The 19,785-nt window shown below is 43.9% G+C and overlaps 1 protein-coding gene across 1 annotated transcript in view; it reads left to right on the forward strand.

Annotated features, from left to right (window-relative positions):
- LOC112265323 (delta and Notch-like epidermal growth factor-related receptor) overlaps window positions 1-19,785 on the forward strand; it is a 97,209-nt gene that overhangs the window by 50,971 nt on the left and 26,453 nt on the right. The window contains exons 4-8 of the mRNA XM_042296031.1: window positions 6,112-6,275; window positions 8,583-8,731; window positions 9,701-9,854; window positions 10,693-10,806; window positions 19,532-19,762. Of these exons, the coding sequence (XP_042151965.1) occupies window positions 6,112-6,275; window positions 8,583-8,731; window positions 9,701-9,854; window positions 10,693-10,806; window positions 19,532-19,762 (812 nt within the window). The remainder of the gene's footprint in view (window positions 1-6,111; window positions 6,276-8,582; window positions 8,732-9,700; window positions 9,855-10,692; window positions 10,807-19,531; window positions 19,763-19,785) is intronic.

The following is a 19,785-nucleotide window of genomic DNA, read 5'->3' on the forward strand; positions in this document are numbered from 1 at the left end:
CCTCTCTCCCCTGTTTATCCTATCCTCTCTCCCTCTCCCCTGTTTATCCTATCCTCTCTCTCTCCCCTGTTTATCCTATCCTCTCTCTCTCCCCTGTTTATCCTATCCTCTCTCCCTCTTTCCCCTGTTTATCCTATCCTCTCTCCCTCTTTCCCCTGTTTATCCTATCCTCTCTCTCCCCTGTTTATCCTAACCCCTCCCGTCCTCCCTCCCCTGTTTAACCTAGCCTCTCTCTATGTCCCCTGTTTATGCTATCCTCTCTCTCTCTCTCCCCCATGTTTATCCTATCCTCTCTCTCTCTCCCCCTGTTTATCCTAACCTCTCCCATCCTCCCGTCCTCCCTCCGATGTTTATCCTATCCTCTCTCTCTCTCCCCTGTTTATCCTATCCTCTCCCTCTCTCCCTTGTTTATCCTATCCTCTCCCTCTCTCTCCTGTTTATCCTAACCTCTCCCTCTCTCCCTTGTTTATCCTATCCTCTCCCTCTCTCCCTTGTTTATCCTATCCTCTCCCTCTCTCCCTTGTTTATCCTATCCTCTCCTTCTCTCCCTTGTTTATCCTATCCTCTCCCTCTCTCCCCTGTTTATCCTAACCTCTCCCTCTCTCCCCTGTTTATCCTAACCTCTCCCTCTCTCCCTTGTTTATCCTATCCTCTCCCTCTCTCCCTTGTTTATCCTATCCTCTCCCTCTCTCCCTTGTTTATCCTATCCTCTCCTTCTCGCCCGTTTATCCCCTCCCTCCCTCCCCTGTTTAACCTAGCCTCTCCCTCTCTCCCCTGTTTATCCTATCCTCTCCCTCTCTCCCGTTTATCCCCTCCCTGTTTATCCTATCCTCTCCCTCTCTATCCCCTCCCTCCCTTCCCTATTTATCCTAACCTCTCCCTCTCTCCCCTGTTTATCCTATCCTATCCTCTCTCCCCCTGTTTATCCTAACCTCTCCCGTCCTCCCTCCCCTGTTTATCCTATCCTCTCTCTCCCATATTTATCCTAACCTCTCCCTCTCTCCCCTGTTTATCCTATCCTCTCCCTCTCTCCCCTGTTTATCCTAACCTCTCCCTCTCTCCCCTGTTTATCCTATCCTCTCCCTCTCTCCCCTGTTTATCCTAACCTCTCCCTCTCTCCCCTGTTTATCCTAACCTCTCCCTCTCCCCTGTTTATCCTAACCTCTCCCTCTCTCCCCTGTTTATCCTAACCTCTCTCCCCTCCTCTCCCCTGTTTATCCTAACCTCTCCCTCTCTCCCCTGTTTATCCTAACCTCTCCCTCTCTCCCCTGTTTATCCTAACCTCTCCCCCCCTGTTTATCCTAACCTCTCCCTCTCTCCCTGTTTATCCTAACCTCTCCCTCTCTCCCCTGTTTATCCTAACCTCCCTCTCCCTGTTTATCCTATCCTCTCTCTCCCATATTTATCCTAACCTCTCCCTCTCTCCCCTGTTTATCCTATCCTCTCCCTCTCTCCCCTGTTTATCCTAACCTCTCCCCTGTTTATCCTAACCTCTCCCCTGTTTATCCTAACCTCTCCCTCTCTCCCGTTTATCCTAACCTCTCCCTCTCTCCCCTGTTTATCCTAACCTCTCCCTCTCCCCTGTTTATCCTAACCTCTCCCTCTCTCCCCTGTTTATCCTAACCTCTCCCTCTCTCCCGTTTATCCTAACCTCTCCCTCTCTCCCCTGTTTATCCTAACCTCTCCCTCTCTCCCCTGTTTATCCTAACCTCTCCCTATCTCCCCTGTTTATCTTAACCTCTCCCTCTCTCCCAAGTGAACTATAGTTCTGCTTAAAACCACACTTGAGACTGCACTACATCTGTCTTCCCTTGAGATCATTGTCTTATGATTATCATCCTGTGTCATTTACATGGAACTTGCAGTCTTTCATTATTCAGTCACAACCCCGATGGTAGCAAATGACCTCCATTGTGTTGCCCAAGTATAGTGCCTGACTGCAATGTGTTCTGATTTAAGCAAGCATCATAAATGTCCTTTATTGGTCATTCAAAGTGATCAATGCATAGTGTCTCTTTATAAATGATGGGGGAGTGGAAACATAAGAGGTCTTTATCAGCATAACAGTCTCTGCTCTTGGCTGTAGGCAAATATCGTTGTTGTATTGGTGTGCTAATTACTGATAGTGCCTGCATGCATGCAAGCTCACACACACACACACACACACACACACACACACACACACACACACACACACACCACTTTAGGAATACCAATGAGAAAGAGGCTGAATGGAAGATGGTAGATAAAGAGAGAGATTGTTTGTTAACTTATTTAAAATCGTATTGTATTCGTCACATACACAGTTTACAGCAGGTATAAAATGTGCTGTGAAATGCTTGTGTGCTTGCTCCCTCAACATTGCAATACATTAATAAAAAAGTCCAATAAAAAATAACAAGGAGTGGGCCTCCCGAGTGGCGCAGCAGTCTAAAGCACTGCATCGCTTTAGACTGAGGCGTCACTACAGAACCGGGTTTGATCCCAGGCTGTATCACAACCGGCTGTGACCGGGAGTCCCATAGGGCGGCGCACAATAAGTCCAGCGTTGTCCGGGTTAGGGGAGGGTTTGGCTAGGGGGACTATAGTTGGCTCATCGCGCTCTAGCGACTCCTTGTGGCGGGCCAGGAGCCTGCAGGCTGATTTCGGTCATCATTTGAAAGGTGTTTCTTCCAAACATTGGTGCAGCTGGCTTCCGGGTTAAGCGCCGGGTGTTAAAAAGTGCGGTTTGGCGGGTCATGTCTCGGAGGACCTCTCCTGAGCCCATTGGGGCGTTGCAGTGATGTGATGAGACAAGATCGAAACTGGGGAGAAAAAGTTGAACACTTGCGCACAGGACCTACACACACAGCTTTAAGTACTGTTAAAGCTTCAGGCATTCTAAAGGAGTGTGACTACAGGAAAACATTACTGGCTCTATGGATACAAAGAACACAGTTTTTCAACTTGTCCAACAATGTTATGAAAACTAACCATCTGTACTGTTCAGATAACTTTACACAGATAGGCGTACACACTCCTCCTCCGTCCCATAAGTTCTCTCTGTCACTTACTCACAAACACTCTTGTATATGCAGCCTGCCTTTGAAGCATCTCTTTGAGTAGCCTATTCCTTTTCAGTTCTTCCTGTGCCATCCACATTTGTGCATAGCCTAGTCAGTCATCAAGTTAACATGACTAGCTAGCTAAACAGTGTTGTTCGTTATCAAAACCCAAAATTGCGGCTCGCGTGTATTTAAAAAAACGGCCCGCGACATGGGCACAAATCCGTGGCGGGGGAAAAAAAAAATATATATAGCTCTGGTAATACTGGGCATAGCTTTTACATGATTTTGGCTACAGACACATGGCCTTCAGCAATGTTAATGCGCAAGCATTGACTGTAGCTGTGTTTCGTGTTGTGTCCTGTGCTTAAAAAGGTCCGTTACGGAAACGCATGCTCTTAAAGGTTTCCGTGCGGTGAAGAAATGGTGACGCGATTAACGGTGTAAAAAAAGTACGCCGATAAACATGTAGCGCATAAATGCATTATTAACTCGCTAACGTTGACGGCCCTAATTTAAAGACAGCTTAATTCTTTAAACCAGTCGTCCATTTTTTTATTTATTACTAATTAATTTTAACGATCAATTTCTGACCATCTTTATCAGACAGAAAGATGTTGGTGTCATCAGCAAACAATATCAAATGTACACATACAAAATTGTAATTAACATCAATTTTTAAATAAATAAGCTGTGGGCCAAGGATCAAACCTTGAAGAATCTCAACAGGGCACGTTCTTTGAACTCCAAAACTGTGCTGTTCCACAAAACAGTTTCCTATTAACTAAGTAACTCCTAAACCAGTCGAGGTCTCTATTTCGAAGGCCATAAGTTTGTCATTTATGCAACAACAAAAAATGGTGCTCAATGCTATCAAATGCTTTTGAAAGGTCAATACTTACTTACCTGTGTGTGTTTATTTATCTGTGAGTGACTCAGCCAGTGGGAGGAGTCGGAGTGTAGCTGGTCTTGTGTTGAGTTGGAGCGCGTCTGCTTTGCTGACACTGTCTGTCTGTGTAGGGAGACGGTCTCTTCCAGTAATTGGCCAAAAGTCAGATGAGTAATTACCCTTGACCACAGCAGTCATAACTCTACTCCCTGGCCTTCAGAGCTGTACAGTCACCACAGTAAGCAGTATAGTACCCCCCACTGAGACAGACAGGACCAGGCATTACTCATGTCTACCATTCCATCCTATTAGCATGGTGGTTGTGTGTCTTATAAAATGTATACCGTGCCTTCAGAAGGTATTCACATCCCTTGACTTATTTGACATTTTGTTGTGTTCTCACGCATCTACACCCAATACCCCATAATGAAAAAGGGAAAACAAAGTGAAAACAAATGTATTGAAAATAAAATACAGAAATATCTAATTTACATATAGTACCAGTCAAAAGTTTGGACAAACCTACTCATTCCAGGATGTCTTTATTTGTACTATTTTCTACAATGTAGAATAATCAAAACTAACTACATCAAAACTATGAAATAACACATATGGAATCATGTAGTAACCTAAAAAGTGTTAAACAAATCTAAATATATTTTATATTTGAGATTCTTCAAAATAGCCCAACTTTGCCTTGATTACAGCTTTGCACACTCTTGGCATTCTCTCAACCAGCTTCATGAGGTAGTCTCCTGGAATGCATTTCAATTAGCAGGTGTGCGTTGTTAAAAATGTGTGGAATTGATTTCCTTCTTAATGCGTTCGAGCCAATCAGTTGTGTCAAGAACAGCTCAAATAAGCAAAGAGAAACGACAGTCCACCATTACTTTAAGACATGAAAGTCAGTCAATCCAGAAATGTTCATAAACTTTGAAAGTTTCTTCAAGTGCAGTTGCAAAAACCATCAAGCACTATGATGAAACTGTCTCTCATGAGGACCGCCACAGGAAAGGAAGACCCAGAGTTACCTCTGCTGTAGAGGATAAGTTCATTAGAGTTACCAGCCTCAGAAATTACAGCCCAAATAAATGCTTCACAGAGTTCAACAGACACATCTCAACATCAACTGTTCAGAGGAGACTGCGTGAATCAGGCCTTCATGGTCAGATTTCTGTAAAGAAACCACTTCTAAAGGACACCATTTAGAAGAAGAGACTTGTTTGGGCCAAGAAACACGAGCAGTGGACATTCGACCGGTGGAAATATGTCCTTTGGTCTGATGAGTCCAAATTGGAGATTTTTGGTCTCCAACCGCCGTGTCTTTGTGAGATGCAGATTAGGTGAACGGATGATCTCCGCATGTGTGGTTCCCACCAAGAAGCATGGAGGAGGAGGTGTGATGGTGTGGGTATGCTTTGCTGGTGACACTGTCTGTGATTTATTTAGAATTCAAGGCACACTTAACCAGCATGGATACCACAGCATTCTGCAGCGATAAGCCGTCCCATCTGGTTTGCGCTTAGTAGGAATATCATTTATTTTTCAACAGGACAATGAACCAACACACCCCAAAGCTGCATCAGATAACCTGGCCTCCACAACCACCCAACCTCAACCTAATTGAAATGGTTTGGGATGAGTTGGACCTCAGAGTGAATGAAAAGCAGCCAACAAGTGCTCAGCATATGTGGGAACTCCTTCAAGACTGTTGGAAAAGCATTCCAGGTGAAGCTGGTTGAGAGAATGCAAAGAGTGTGCAAAGCTGTCATCAAGGCAAAGGGTGCTCAATTTGGAGTGTCAAAGCAAAGGTTGTGAATACTTATATCAAATCAAATGTATTTATATAGCCCTTCGTACATCAGCTGATATCTCAAAGTGCTGTACAGAAACCCAGCCTAAAACCCCAAACAGCAAGCAATGCATATATATAAATCAGATATTTCTGTATTTAATTTGTAATGCATTTAAAAAAACATGTTTTCACTTTGTCATCATGGGGAATTATGTGTGTTTTAATCAATTTGGAATTCTGTCTGTAACACAACTAAATGTTGAATAAATGAAGGGATATGAATACTTTCTGAATGCACTGTAGCAGGCTGGTAACTAAAGTGTCTGGTTTCGAGGACTCTCTCTTTCTCTCTCACACTCCCTCCCCTCTCCCTCTCCCTTTAGGATCGTAGTGAATGTGAGTGGAGCGCCCGTCCTTTGGCGTGTTGGAGAGGATGGCTTCCAGCGTTCCTCCTTGGTGGAGGGGACCATCATGTGGTTCCAGCAGGCCTCAGATGGACTGGTGGTCCCTGACCACTCCCTCCCCCTTGGACACAACTACTTCCTCAGTAAGGCCCCTCCTCCATCTCAATTTACTTACTTACGTAATCCTGTCTGTTCCTATGTGGAACAGAAGATTTCCCGCCACCTCAATACAACTGTTAAAAAGCATATGTAGGAATATAGGTTACTTTATTCTGTCTGTCCATTTGGTGGTAAATGTGCAGGTGCTATAGTGCTATCACTTCCATTCTGCCAACCTGTCATTGGTGCCAACTGTATTTTGCGTTAGAGATGGCTATCTTCAACTCCAAGGGAATGAATCTTTGCATAGCACATATAGTGATAAAAGTGCATATTATACATATTCCTATTTAGAAGATACTTGTAGTTTATTGGTATAAGGTACCTTAAAGTCAGAGATATACGCCCCTGATCAAACAAGCCCATTGGGTAATTAGGATGGAATGGTATTCCATCATGTTTTCAATACTAACATTCACATTCTCTGCAGTGTTCAGTAATGGATCAGTAATTTGCATGGAATGTCAATCAAGAGTCATACACAATATCCATACAATTCATAAACAGTATGTATAAACAGTATGCTCATTTGTATGGGGCTGGCGCACATAAACACTTGGCTCTGCAATTCAGGTTTGTTGTTTTTCTGCATATTTTATCGTTAAGTCTATTTTCAATAAGGAATGTTATAGTAACGTACGTCTGAAGGTTCGGTGGATTCCAGCAGGTGCGGCGTCGTAATTGGTGTCCTTCTCTTTAGTGAATCGTCTACTTGACCCCTGTGCGTGGTCTCCATACCAACACTGCTGTATTAGGTCTCAGCCTGTCTGTCCACTGACCTTGAGCTGGCTGGAGACACTCCGCCTGAGATCCTGCGGCTCTGTCTGGGGAGAGAGGGAGGAGAGAGAGAATTAAAGAGAGAGAGAGAAAAGGAGAGAGAAAGAGTGAGAGTCGTTTTTCTGTCATCGTGTTTGGTTGTTTACCAGTCAAAGACCCTGGATAGTAAATTAGTCATGTCCTTGAGAGCAAGGCTGCTGTGGAGATATGTGTGTGTGCTTGTGTGCATCTCACATAATCTGTCTCACATGCGAAAACATGCAGTACACACGAACAAATGCACACACACTCCCACTCGTGCACGCATGTACCACATGTTCGTACATCTGAGACAGCTAGTGTGAATGAAATAATGATGGTGGCAGAGTGGATTGTAAAAATATATACATATATATATATATATGATTCAACTCACAATTGTAAGGCAACCAGCTGCAATAGGATTGTGAATTTGCTCACTCACAACAAAAAGTTTGTGTGTGAGCATTTTGTTGAGCAAACTTAGTCATATTGCAGTTGGTTGCCCCACAATTGTGAGTTTAATCTTTTTTTACAGTGTGCGTGCATTCAGGCAGGCAGCCCAATTCTAATATTTTCCCCCCACTAATTAGTCTTTTGACCAATCAGTTAAGCTCTGAAAAAGATCTGATGTGAAAAGATCTGATGTGATTGGTCAAAAGACCAATTAGTGAAACAAATATCTGCCTGTCTAAATGCAGTGTAAGTGTGTGCGTGCATGTAAGTGCTGCATCAGAGAGCAGTGACTTTGCATTTGTGAGTTTGTGTTGTGAGGAACAGACGTTATTGGGCTGACCTAACCAGAAAATGGCGAGGTGTTAGGGGACCAGCTTTTATAGATGCCTGATTGCCACAGCAAAGCCCTGCAGCCAATGACTCGTCCTGGCTTTGTTCACGCCTCATTGGCTCATAGCAGGTCCCTAATAACAGCTGTTAATCTTCACTTTGAGGCTATTTTAAAATAGAGGCTTCTGGTAGCAGTCTGCAGTGTGTCACATGACACATAAATAACAAAACAATAACTAATCTATTTTGGTTTTGATTCATATTTGCTAGCATGGCCTTTTCCTCTCCATTTCTCTAATTGTTAGTTGCCAGGAAATACATTTATCTTTTTCAATGGAAGCTAGAGGTGTCTTATCTAGGCAATGATCCATAAGCAACCCCTCCTAGAACATTTGTCAAACACAAGGTGTTCTGGTCAATGTTACGTACGATGGTGTTAAGATAGCAAACTTGTGTAGAACCGGACACGTTTGACCAAAATCTTCTTTGCAAGGAACCATTACTTCTCTCTACACCTTATCTAAACACAATGCCTCTGTCCCTACATCCATGTTGACCTCCCTTACCTTTCTCTCTAGTTACATTGGCAATATTCAATATTGCTCACATTTAATCCGTCTTTTCATATTTATCAAGGTGAACCAGCTAGGACCTTGGGATAGAATAAATGTTTTTTGATTGATCTTGTTTTCTTCTCTCTCCCGTTGTAGGTGTGCTGCGCGTGGGCACCCCCAGTGGCTCGGAAGTCACTCTGCGTCTCAATCTGACAGTCAAGGCCAGCAGCTGTGTGGAGCCTGGCAGCCGCTTCAGCGACCCACAATGCTCTGGGAAGGGGAAGTGCATCACCCAGCCCTCTGTGGTAAGAGGTCAGGGGTCAAATATGTGATGTCACCTGTCCTTGGGTTGGTGATTCAATCCCTTGTCTTTGGGCTTGATCCTGTGAACACTATTTTAAGGCTTAACATGTCACTTTCAATATTCAGAAAACTGATTTCCCCCCTCATTATACTGGTAATTCAGCAGAATATTGTAATTCAGCAGAATATTGAAAGATTGCGACACTCTTGTCTTGATGATACACTATGCGGTAACATAGCAACAGGAGAATGGGTGGAGAAAAAGATAAGCAAGACAGAATAAAGACCATACCTTATTGCCATGGGAACAGAGAAATATATAAATGTATTGTGGGATGGAGACAGAGTTCTTAATAATAAAGTCCTGCATCCCTACTGCTCCCTGGGGCTCCCCCGCAACCTGGGTCCCTAGAGGCATTGCAGTTAGAAGAATAATCACTGCTGCAGAGAGGAGTAGACTGCAGCAGAGAGGAGTAGAGAGAGGAAATGGAGAGAAGAGAAGTGAAGAGAGGGAGAACAAATAAGAAAGGGAGAAGAGAGGAAGGGAGAAGAGAGGGGCGAGAGAAGACGTGTGTTAGACTGAGGGCCTGCTAGCTCTTTCCCTCCCGCCTACAGGTGCAGTGTTAGAGGGTGATTTAGCACACCACACTTTGGGGAGCTGGGAGGAAAAGGGCATCGGTGGGGTTTAGAGAACTAACAATAGAGAATCCCAGGGTTGTACATCTCAATTGAGCCGCATGTAGCCCCAGTAACCAGAACCATCCCAGTGATAGACAAAGTGTTGAGCATTATGTTCCACAATGTTATCTGACCACTCAGTCTCATCAGTTTTTCTTCTCATCACATGAACCCCTATACTAGTCACATATAGAGCCATGAGTTTATCCTGGTCAGGTCATGTGGTTGAAACTGGCACTAGTTTTGGTACCTTTAGTCAGTCAGTGTGTGACAGTGACCCCTCTGACCTCCAGAGCACCTTCTTCTGTGAGTGTGAGAATGGTTACTCTGGAATCTTCTGTGAGGAGTTTGATGCCTGCCACCTCAAGCCCTGCCAGAACTACGCCATCTGTAGTGACCTGAGGCAGGGGGGCGAGGGCCGCAACTTCACTTGTATCTGCCCTCCAGGTAACTACTGTGTGTTTGTGTGTGTGTGTGTCTGTGTGTACATGCGTATGTGCGTGCATCACAGGAGGCTGCTGAGGGGAGAACAGCTCATAGTAATGGCCAGAATGGAGCAAAGAGAATGGCACCAAACACCTGCAAGCCATGTGATTGGTGTATGATGCCATTCCACCTATTCCGCTCGTCATTACCACGAGTCTGTTCTCCTCAATTAAGGTGCCACCAATCTCCTGAGGCCTGCGTGTGTGAGAGTGTCTCCAAATGAAATAGGGGACGCAGAGAAGAGTCCACCCTTTCAACTTGTCAATTAGATATATTTGGGGCCTGGACCAGTGAGGGCAGCTTTGAGCCACCTGAGAGGATAATTGCCTTGTTATAGAAGCAGAGGCTGGAGCTGTTGTTGATGGCCAGCCACATCTTATTAGAGAAGAGTGATTACAGGACTGTGGTGGTATGCCTGCCTGACAGACAGACTGAGGGCAGTGGGTTCTCACAGGCTCATCTAGAGCAATGTGGAGGCCGCACTACATGATTGATGGGTAGTAAGGTTGGGGGTAATTGGCTAGATGCAGGACTTGTTGACTTGTTCTTGGAAGAGTGAGTGTTCTGTTTTGAATTGACCTGATGAGCTAATGAAGATGGACAGTCATGGGGAAGTGTGAGACATAGGGTGGCCAGTGTGTGTGTTGCGTACATTTGTTTTTCTGTGTGTGTTCTTGTTATAGCGATAGTTGGATGGTTTGCATGTCAGTGCGTAAGAGTTGCGGGTGTATGTTTGGCTCCTTCTGTGTGTGTTCAGGTTTAATGCTATGTGACACTGTGTTTCGTCTGTGTGCTCCAGGGTTCGAGGGTGGTCTTTGCCAGTCGCAGGTGGACCACTGCCTGTCTCAGCCCTGCAGGAACGGGGCTACCTGCTCCAGCAGCCTGGCTGGACCCAGGTGCTACTGCCCTGAGGGTAGGTACTTTATCATAACTCTGCCCTGAGGGTAGTAGGTACCCCAGTACCAATAGCACAGCAGTGCTCTGAGTGCAGACCATTGCCATAACATGTACAGATCCACAGCAATGAACAATAGCAAGGACGTACTGCACAATACCACGTTGTTAAAAAAAAGAAAACTCAGAGCCTCATTAGCTGGTTGTATATGTGTGTGTGTGTTGGACTGTCCTGTGTGTGTCTGAATATGTGTGTGAGGATATCCTAGTTCCGCTGCCGTTCGTTTCTGTGCATACTCTGTGTTTATCTGTGCCAGACCGTTGCTTAATTTAAACCTTCCTCCACTAGTCTAATTAGTCCTCCTAGCCCTAACGACCGTCTCTCTGCCCCACATGGGAAATCTACGCCCGCTAAAACTAAATTCTGACAAACATAGTACTCCTAAATAAGGGCATGCCAATCCACACTTTTTATAAATACGCACACCCACACAGACACTGCCATGCGAAACCATTCCGGAATAATCCTCTTCGAACACATTAATAAAACAACAGAGGTATGAATGTAAAACCTGGTCCAAAAAATATGGTACATTTCAGGTACAATTCCCTGCGGTCACTGAGTTCTGATCCACAGTCTTGCTAACAACGCAACTCGGATTAAATTATTAATCTTACACTGTTGGAAGAACGCCAACGCTGACCAGAATTTTTTTTATCCATCCACAGCAGTTTTTTTCCTTTGGTTGTTTTCACAGAAAGATCATGGTTGTGGTGCAACAATGGGGGTGGAAACTGCTTCAGCACTTGGTAATTAGTGTGACAAGGAGGTGTGTGTGAGAGAGAGACTAAATATTGAACAGGCTCGTTAGGTAATCCTGCCATTTGGAGCCTTTCTACTGGGTTTCATGGCAATTAGCCTATCACATTCTCGAATGAACATGTGACTGCAGGTGACCACAATCAGCCAGTGGAGGGTGAAGAGGAGGCACCTTGCCTCACCTCTACCTCTGTTTATACACAAACACACTAGGAGTGGGAGCGGACAGCTCCACACTCCAGAATCCAAGCTGCAGACTCCTGTCCATCTGATTCCCATCCAGTCGTGAGAGACTGAGCAGGAGAGACGTCAAGAATGTGCTAGGGTTCACAGTTGTTTTCTTGTTGTTTTCTGGCAGGTGAATGTGAGGGCAGCAGTATAGCAGAGTTGTATTCTACAAAGCAGGATTATGGAGTTAGCCAACTAAGTTGTCTACATATTCTGATAACTTTTTATTTTGTAGAAAGATAAGCTTTAAATGGGCATGGTCTAATTGAATTGACAGACAAATAGACATATCTGTTATGTCATGTAAGTTTCGCTTTTTAAATTAGCTATAAAATCAATAGTTATTTCTGGTTGCTTATCAAGGTTAGCTGGCTAACTAATTGATCCTGCTTTGTAGCATACCTCTTAGTACAGAGACGTTGTGAAGTGCTAAAGAGATGACCGACCTGGAATTATGGTGTGTTCGTGAGGAAAAGACACTCTTGTACTGTTGTTAATTTACCTCGACTGTCTCGTTTATTTGGAGAAGAAATTACAAGTATCTTTACTCTAGATCCTCTCTAACTATCACTGTCTCCAGAGACGCATGCAGTGAAGAGCTTTAATGATCATTTGGTTTCGTTTGGCTGTGCATAAAGTGATGGATGACGACAATAGCAGAGGCAAGCATAGCAGAATCACGACTTATGATCATCAACTTCCACTGCTGAAGGCAAATGGCAGGTGAGCAGGCCTGTAGTTTGTACTGGGAGTAGTTCGATAGCAGAGCAGTATCATAAACATGACAAGTTGGGTTATTAGGTGTCATGTCCATTCATGACCAATCATGTCAGATGACAGAGCAGCTTTGAGCCCTGGCCAAAAGTAGTGAACTTTATTAGGAAAGCAACAATATCTCATGGTTTTACCAATTCGACTTCAGATTCAGACTTATCCACGTTTCTCCAAATGTCACATCTTGAAAATAAGGGTTGGGATAAGGTTAACACATTAACTTTAGGCATCCATTCTGAATGGTTGAGTTAAGGGTTAAGGTTTGGGATAGGGTTAAAACCAGACTGTAGAAAATGAGTGTCTACCCCTGGGATCGACCGCGCAATCGGATTCAGAGTCATGGGATTGACGTCCCCAGGACATGGACAGACGTCCAATTTCAAAGTTAATCTTGAGCGATCTGCTCGATGATATATGGGTACAATTTCAGACACAGCCAGAGCCTCTTGAGGAGGTTGCTCCCAGCAGTCCTCCTAGCTCTCGGTCTGTCCTCTGAGGTCTCTCTCTCTCTCAGCTCTGGGACTGGCACTGTCTCCAGTGAGGAACAGGAGGGCCGGAGGTGCTATATTTAGACTCCTAACTCTATTGGAGTACAGCTGCTCTGCTAAAGCTGCTCTCCTTTCATATCAGAGCTCCCCTGGGAATCTGGTTTAGTGTGCAGGCTTGGTAAAGTGTGTGTTTGGTGGAGAGGGGGGGTTCCTCTGTGTTTGTGTGTGCATGCATATGTGTGAATGCGTGCACTCGCGTGTGTGTCTTTATCATGCCTGCTGACCCATACCCCCTGTGTCATAGCGAATTATGAGCTTGGTCTTGGGAGAGTTGTCAGCATGATCGGAGGTGGGGGGGGATTCTGCCATAACTGAGCCATGACAGTAAATCTCAGTAAGACCAAAATAATTGTGTTCCGAAAAGGTCCAGTCGCCAGGACTACAAATTCCATCTAGACACCGTTGCCCTAGAGCATACAAACAACCATATACAGTTGAAGTCAGAAGTTTACATACACCTTGGCCAAATGCATTTAAACCAAATTTCACAATTCCTGACATTTAATCCTAGTAAAAATTCCCTGTCTTGGGTCAATTAGAGTCACCACTATATTTTAAATGGGAAATGTCAGAAAAACATGATTTATTTCAGCTTTTACTTCTTTCATCACATTCCCAGTGGGTCAGAAGTTTACAAACACTCAATTAGTATTTGGTAGCATTGCCTTTAAATTGTTTAACTTGGGTCAAATGTGTCGGGTAGCCTTCCACAAGCTTCCCACTATAAGTTGGGTGAATTTTGGCTCATTGCTCCTGACAGAGCTGGTGTGGTCCCATGGTGTTTATATTTGCGTACCTTGTTTGTACAGATGAATGTGGTATTTTCAGGCATTTAGAAATGGCTCCCAAGGATGATCCAGACTTGTGGAGGTCTACAATTTTTTTCAGAGGTCTTTCCTTTGATTTTCCCATCATGTCAAGCAAAGAGGCACTGAGTTTGAAGGTATCCCTTGAAATACATCCACAGGTACACCTCCAATTGACATCAATTAGCCTATCAGAAGCTTCTAAAGCCATGGCATAATGTTCTGGAATTTTCCAAGCTGTTTAAAGGCACAGTCAACTTAGTGTATGTAAACTTTTGACCCACTGGAATTGTGATACAGTGAAATAATCTGTCTGTAAACGTAGATGTCCTAACCGACTTGCCAAAACTAGAGTTTGTTAACAAGAAATTTGTGGAGTGGTTGAAAAAATAGTTTTAATGACTCCGACCTAAATGTATGTAAACCTCTGACTTCAACTGTACACCTTGGCCTAAACATCAACGCCACAGGCAACTTCCACAAAGATGTGAATGATCTGAGAGACAAGGCAAGAAGAGCCTTCTATGCCATCAAAAGGAGCATAAAATTCACAAAATGGGGCAAACACCAAATTGAGACTCTGCATGCAGAATTCTGCAAAAAAATCCTCTGTGTACAATGCAAAACACCAAATAGTTCATGCAGAGCAGAATTAGGCCGATACCCGCTATTTATCAATCTAGAAAAGCAACGTTCTACAACCACCTAAAAGGAAGTGATTCCCAAACCTTCCATAACAAAGCCATCACCTACTGAGAGATGAACCTGCAGAAGAGTCTCCTAATCAAGCTGGTCCTGGGGCTCTGTTCACAAACAGAGCCCCAGGACATCAACACAATGAGACCCAACTACATCATGAGAAAACAAAAAGATAATTACTTGACACATTGGAAAGAATTAACAAAAAAAACTGAGCAAACTAGAATGCTATTTGGCCCTAAATAGAGAGTCCACAGTGGCAGAATACCTGACCATTGTGACTGACCCAAACTTAAGGAAGGCTTTGACTATGTACAGACTCAGTGAGCGTAGCCTTGCTATTGAGAAAGTCCGCTGTAGGCTGACCTGGCTCTCAAGAGAAGACGGGCTATGTGCACACTGCCCACAAAATGAGGTGGAAACTGAGCTGCACTTCCTAACCTCCTGTCAAATGTATGACCATATTAGAGACACATATTTCCCTCAGATGACACAGATCCACAAAGAATTTGAAAACAAATCTGATTTAGATGAACTCCCATATCTACTGGGTGAAATAAGTGTGCCATCGCAAGATTTGTGACCTGTTGCCACAAGAAAAGGGACAGACAAAGTGAAGAACAAACACCATTGTAAATACAACCCATATTTATGTTTATTTTCCCATTTGTACTTTAACCATTTGCACATCGTAACAACACTGTATATATTCATAATATGACATTTGTAATGTCTATTCTTTTGGAACTTCTGTGAATGTAATGTTTACTGTTCATTTGTATTGTTTGTTTCACTTTTGTATATTCTCTACTTCACTTGCTTTGTCAATGTTAACATATGTCTCCCATGCCAATAAAGCCCCTTGAATAGAATTTAATTGAGAGATGGGGTCCTGATGCTCAGACACTGAGCCAATCTCCCCGACAACAAGGCCCAAGGCAAATGCCACCAAGCAGCAGGGTGTGAAAACTGTGCAGTGCAGACTTATCTTGCTACAGAGATAAAGGAAACGAGCTGTGATTTCCCTCCTTCCTATCTTCACATCCTCCTTTTTGGCACCTTTACCTCCCTCTTTTCTTTTACCTCTTGTCGTGTCACCTTTTCTACTACACCTGAGATGATGTGCGGTTGTGTGTCTATATGTCTGTGTGTGCACATAAAGGGGGAGTGATCAAAACTCGACAATTACGTTTAATCATTCATTCCGACGGGCTACGGTTGAGGTTTGGGATAGGGTTAAAGTAGGAAACCATAACAATGAGTGCCTAGCAATGTGATTGAACCCACAATCCTCTGAGTTGTAGAGCGCAGTTTAAAAGTCATGAACATTCAAAATAATGTTTTTCATGAAATTGGATGATATCTGAATAAAACCCAAATCAAAGTATGAAAAATGACTGTTTCTTCTACATTGATGAGTTTTGATCATTAAGTTACTGATCCCCTCCCCCATGTCAAACACTTGGATTCAGGTGACCCTAACTCTCATGTTAATACACCAATGGTAACTCTCTTGTACTGCCTTGTACAACATTTGACTGTAGCGTGTCAGCAAATACAGTATAATTACAATTTTACACTTCCATCCATGGTGAAGATACTTACCGTATATGTCTCCCCTTTCATCTCTGTCTGATGTTAGCTAGTTACTGGCTAGCTACGTCTTCAGCCAGCATGGAGCAAAAGAGCGGGAAGGGTCGTTCAAAACTCGTGTTTCCATCCACAGTTTTTATACAAGTAAAGTCATACCATATGAAAGAAAATCATGACAGCTGAGATGGAAACAGGAAGTTTCGGTACAATTCTATAAATGGAGACAGATAATTTGTTTGTTTGACATGGTGGGATCTTTTTGTGTCTGTAAAATTAACTATGTGAGAAATGGTGGTGGAAATGCCTTTTATGCGCAAATATAGATATAATAACCATCATATCGAAGCAGTGGTGATTTTAGCATGTAAATCTTGGTGGGGCAAAATCCCCCAATTGTTTTTTTAGATGCATGCCAGCAAAGCCACAACACAACACTAAACAATACATGAATTGCACTATAATGGTGACAAGCGGTGCCCACAAACTGATAGGTCCTACGTAAAGCTGTCCCAACAGCAGAGCTTTCTTTCCAGCACCACAGAGTGAATCCTTACCACTGCTACACCTGGCTATCAGCGGAGCCTTGTCTGGCAGCGAAACAGTTAATTCAGCCTCGTTTACTGCCTTTAAAAACAAAACAGCTGATATGGCTGACCATACCTCCCTGGCATATTACATCATTTATGCAGCAGCATACAATACATTTTTGGACTCACCTTGTTGTGCGAGGCAGTCCTTCGTTGGAAAATTGTCATCAAAGATTTACAGTTCCGAGTTGGATGACTGTTCAAAACGTATTTTCCCAGTCTGACTTCCCAGTTGCAATGCTTGCGGTTAGCTACTGTCACCGATTCCTTCCAAACAACTCATTATTGAATTTGCGATTTCCAACTTATTGTGTAATGTTTATGGTCGATGAGCACCGATACGTTTTATCTATTATTTCTCTTCATATGACAAGGATTAAAAAGGATTTTCCAGTTGATTGTCGTCTTGATTTATGATGATGACTGCTAGCTAAGATTTTGAAAGTGAGATGTTGACTTGATCAGTCCAATCAAAGCTACTGTAGATTTGACTTAATTTTATCTGTGGCCAATGACCTTGAGCCTTCTTGGAAGGGCACTTCTAATGTAACTCAATGGCAGCACACAAAGGGCTCACATTCTTGATGTTTACCTTTTATTAAAGGCGGGTGACGTAGTGTCCCCATGAGTGACAGAACACTGAGCCAATCACGGTTCAATGCTGAGCCTATTTTCTGCTGGTCTGCCCCACCACCACAGAAAGCACTGAGCTAGGCTGTAACACCTGCATTTTGGAGCTGCCTGTTTGTACACAGCTTTATTAACTCAATTATGTGTGTGTGTGTGTGTGTGTGTGTGTGTGTGTGTGTGTGTGTAATATATGAAAGTGCATGGTGATCTTGATGCTCCTTTCCTATAAATATCGAGGGTCTTATTCTGGTGACATGATGATCGCTGCTTGACTGCCATTTGACAAATACAAATATCTGTCTTATCCATAATCTCATCATGTAGACTAGCCTACTGTACTCACACAGTCTACCTGCACGGTATCTGCGAGCTGTTGGCTAGAGCGCAGGTGCCCAGACCAGAGTAGGCACATTTGCTATTTAAAGCAACCGTTTTTCTGACAAAATTATTGGTAGACTGTAAAACATATTGAACTGTAGATTTTGATCCGGTACATGAAAACCTAAGTGAAACATGTCTTTGTGTTCACTATGTCATCACATACTGATTTTTCTCTGCAACAAGTCTGTTTGGTGGAAGCACACCACTGGTCATTTTTTTGAATATTCTCATGATAATTTGTAGCCAATTGGATGGAAACCGAGCTAGTGATGCAATTTGAGTTAATTGCGTATCACCAAATTAGCTTGAGATGATTTTACTGCTCACTGGGTCCAAGTTTCTTGACATAGGCATTTCAAAGAGCTGTAAGTCAAGGGAAGCTCATGAATATAAGCTCCCTGCCCACTCAGGGTGTCTTTTCAAACTTCCTGGTAGTTGGCCATGAGAGAAAGTCATTTTTCTAAAATTGTGAGCATTTCTATCACCCAAAATATTGTGTGATATTTTAGTTACTCTAAAGTTTTTTTTTATACATGGGACCTTTTTCTTTGGGACCTTTTTAAGTCCTCTATCTCCATCCACAACGCGCTAGCAAGCCGTGAGCCTGCTCGATGGTAACAGGCGCTCACGTTGCCCTTAGTGACTGGTATTGAATGTATATCTCCCGACGTCCCGGGGACCTGGGCAAACGTCTAAGTCTGCAGTCTACCTGGTTTGACCTGGCTTTTCTACTCCCACAAGCCTTCTACACCCTGATGCTCTTATGAGAAAGACTGATCATAAATTGAGGTCACCCTCAATCAAACCTCCACTTTGTCACACCTTCTGTAATCGCTGCCACAATCTCTGCCACTCTCAAGGTGCCCTCCTTGCCGCTTCCATCCTCCCCTCTCTCCACCCTCCCTCCCCTCTGTCCTCACTCCCTCCTCAGGAGAATGGTGTTTTTATCAGGATCATCGCCATGGTAGCGCAGAGAGGAGACTGCATTATTGTGAAGAGACTGTGTGTGTGTGTGTATATGAGAGTGTGTGTGTGAGCATTTATGAGGGTGTTTGTGTCAGCCTATGTATGTGTGTTGGCCTGTGTGTGTTACACAGTCAATATAACCCAGGAGCACGTTGATTGTGTCAGTGATTGTGTAAGTGTGTGTAGTTCATCGGGCTGATGAAGATAGGGTCTGCTGATTCATTTACCTGATGCAGGGAGGACTCAGGATCACCCAGACTGATGGACATTATCTCACTGTCACCTTAGAGAGGGAGGAATAATCTGCTGGAGTCGCTGGGTTTCTGTGTGTGTCTCAGACAGATTATTTTCTTTCTTTCTCATAGATTATGCATGTATGAACTATACATGGACACATCCAGCCCAAAGCAGGAGGTTTAAAAAATACTTACTAGTCGCCAAAGTCCCGGAGCATGTCTTTAAGTATGTGCTTGTGTTGAAGAACAGTGCCTGTTTGTTTGTGGGCGGGAGACTGGGGACGGGTTTGTGTATGTGTGAAGACAAAACAGACGCTGTAGGCTACATCCCAGTGAGTCCACAGAGCCAACTCAACACCCACAATGGGGTCCTTCACACTCCCAGAACCCCACAGCATTTCTGCCACCAGACTAGATGCCCCCCCTCTCTTTCTCGCTCCTCTCGCTCACTCTTTTTCTCCCTTCATCTCTCTCAGGGTATCAGGGCAGTATGTGTGAACAGAGGGTGGACCCATGTGCCTCCAGCCCCTGCCACAACAACGGGAGCTGCTTTCCCCAGGGTCCTGGCCTGGGCTTTGGCTGCAGCTGTGCCGCCGGCTTTACCGGCCCGACCTGTGCCCAGTTGGTGGACTTCTGTGCCCTCAACCCCTGTGCCCACGGGATTTGCCGCAGTGTGGGCACTAGCTTCAGGTGTCTGTGTGTCCCAGGTGAGCCATTCTGTGTCTGCGTG

The sequence above is a fragment of the Oncorhynchus tshawytscha genome, linkage group LG13, assembly GCF_018296145.1.
Source record: "Oncorhynchus tshawytscha isolate Ot180627B linkage group LG13, Otsh_v2.0, whole genome shotgun sequence".
Classification (NCBI taxonomy): Eukaryota; Metazoa; Chordata; class Actinopteri; order Salmoniformes; family Salmonidae; genus Oncorhynchus; species Oncorhynchus tshawytscha.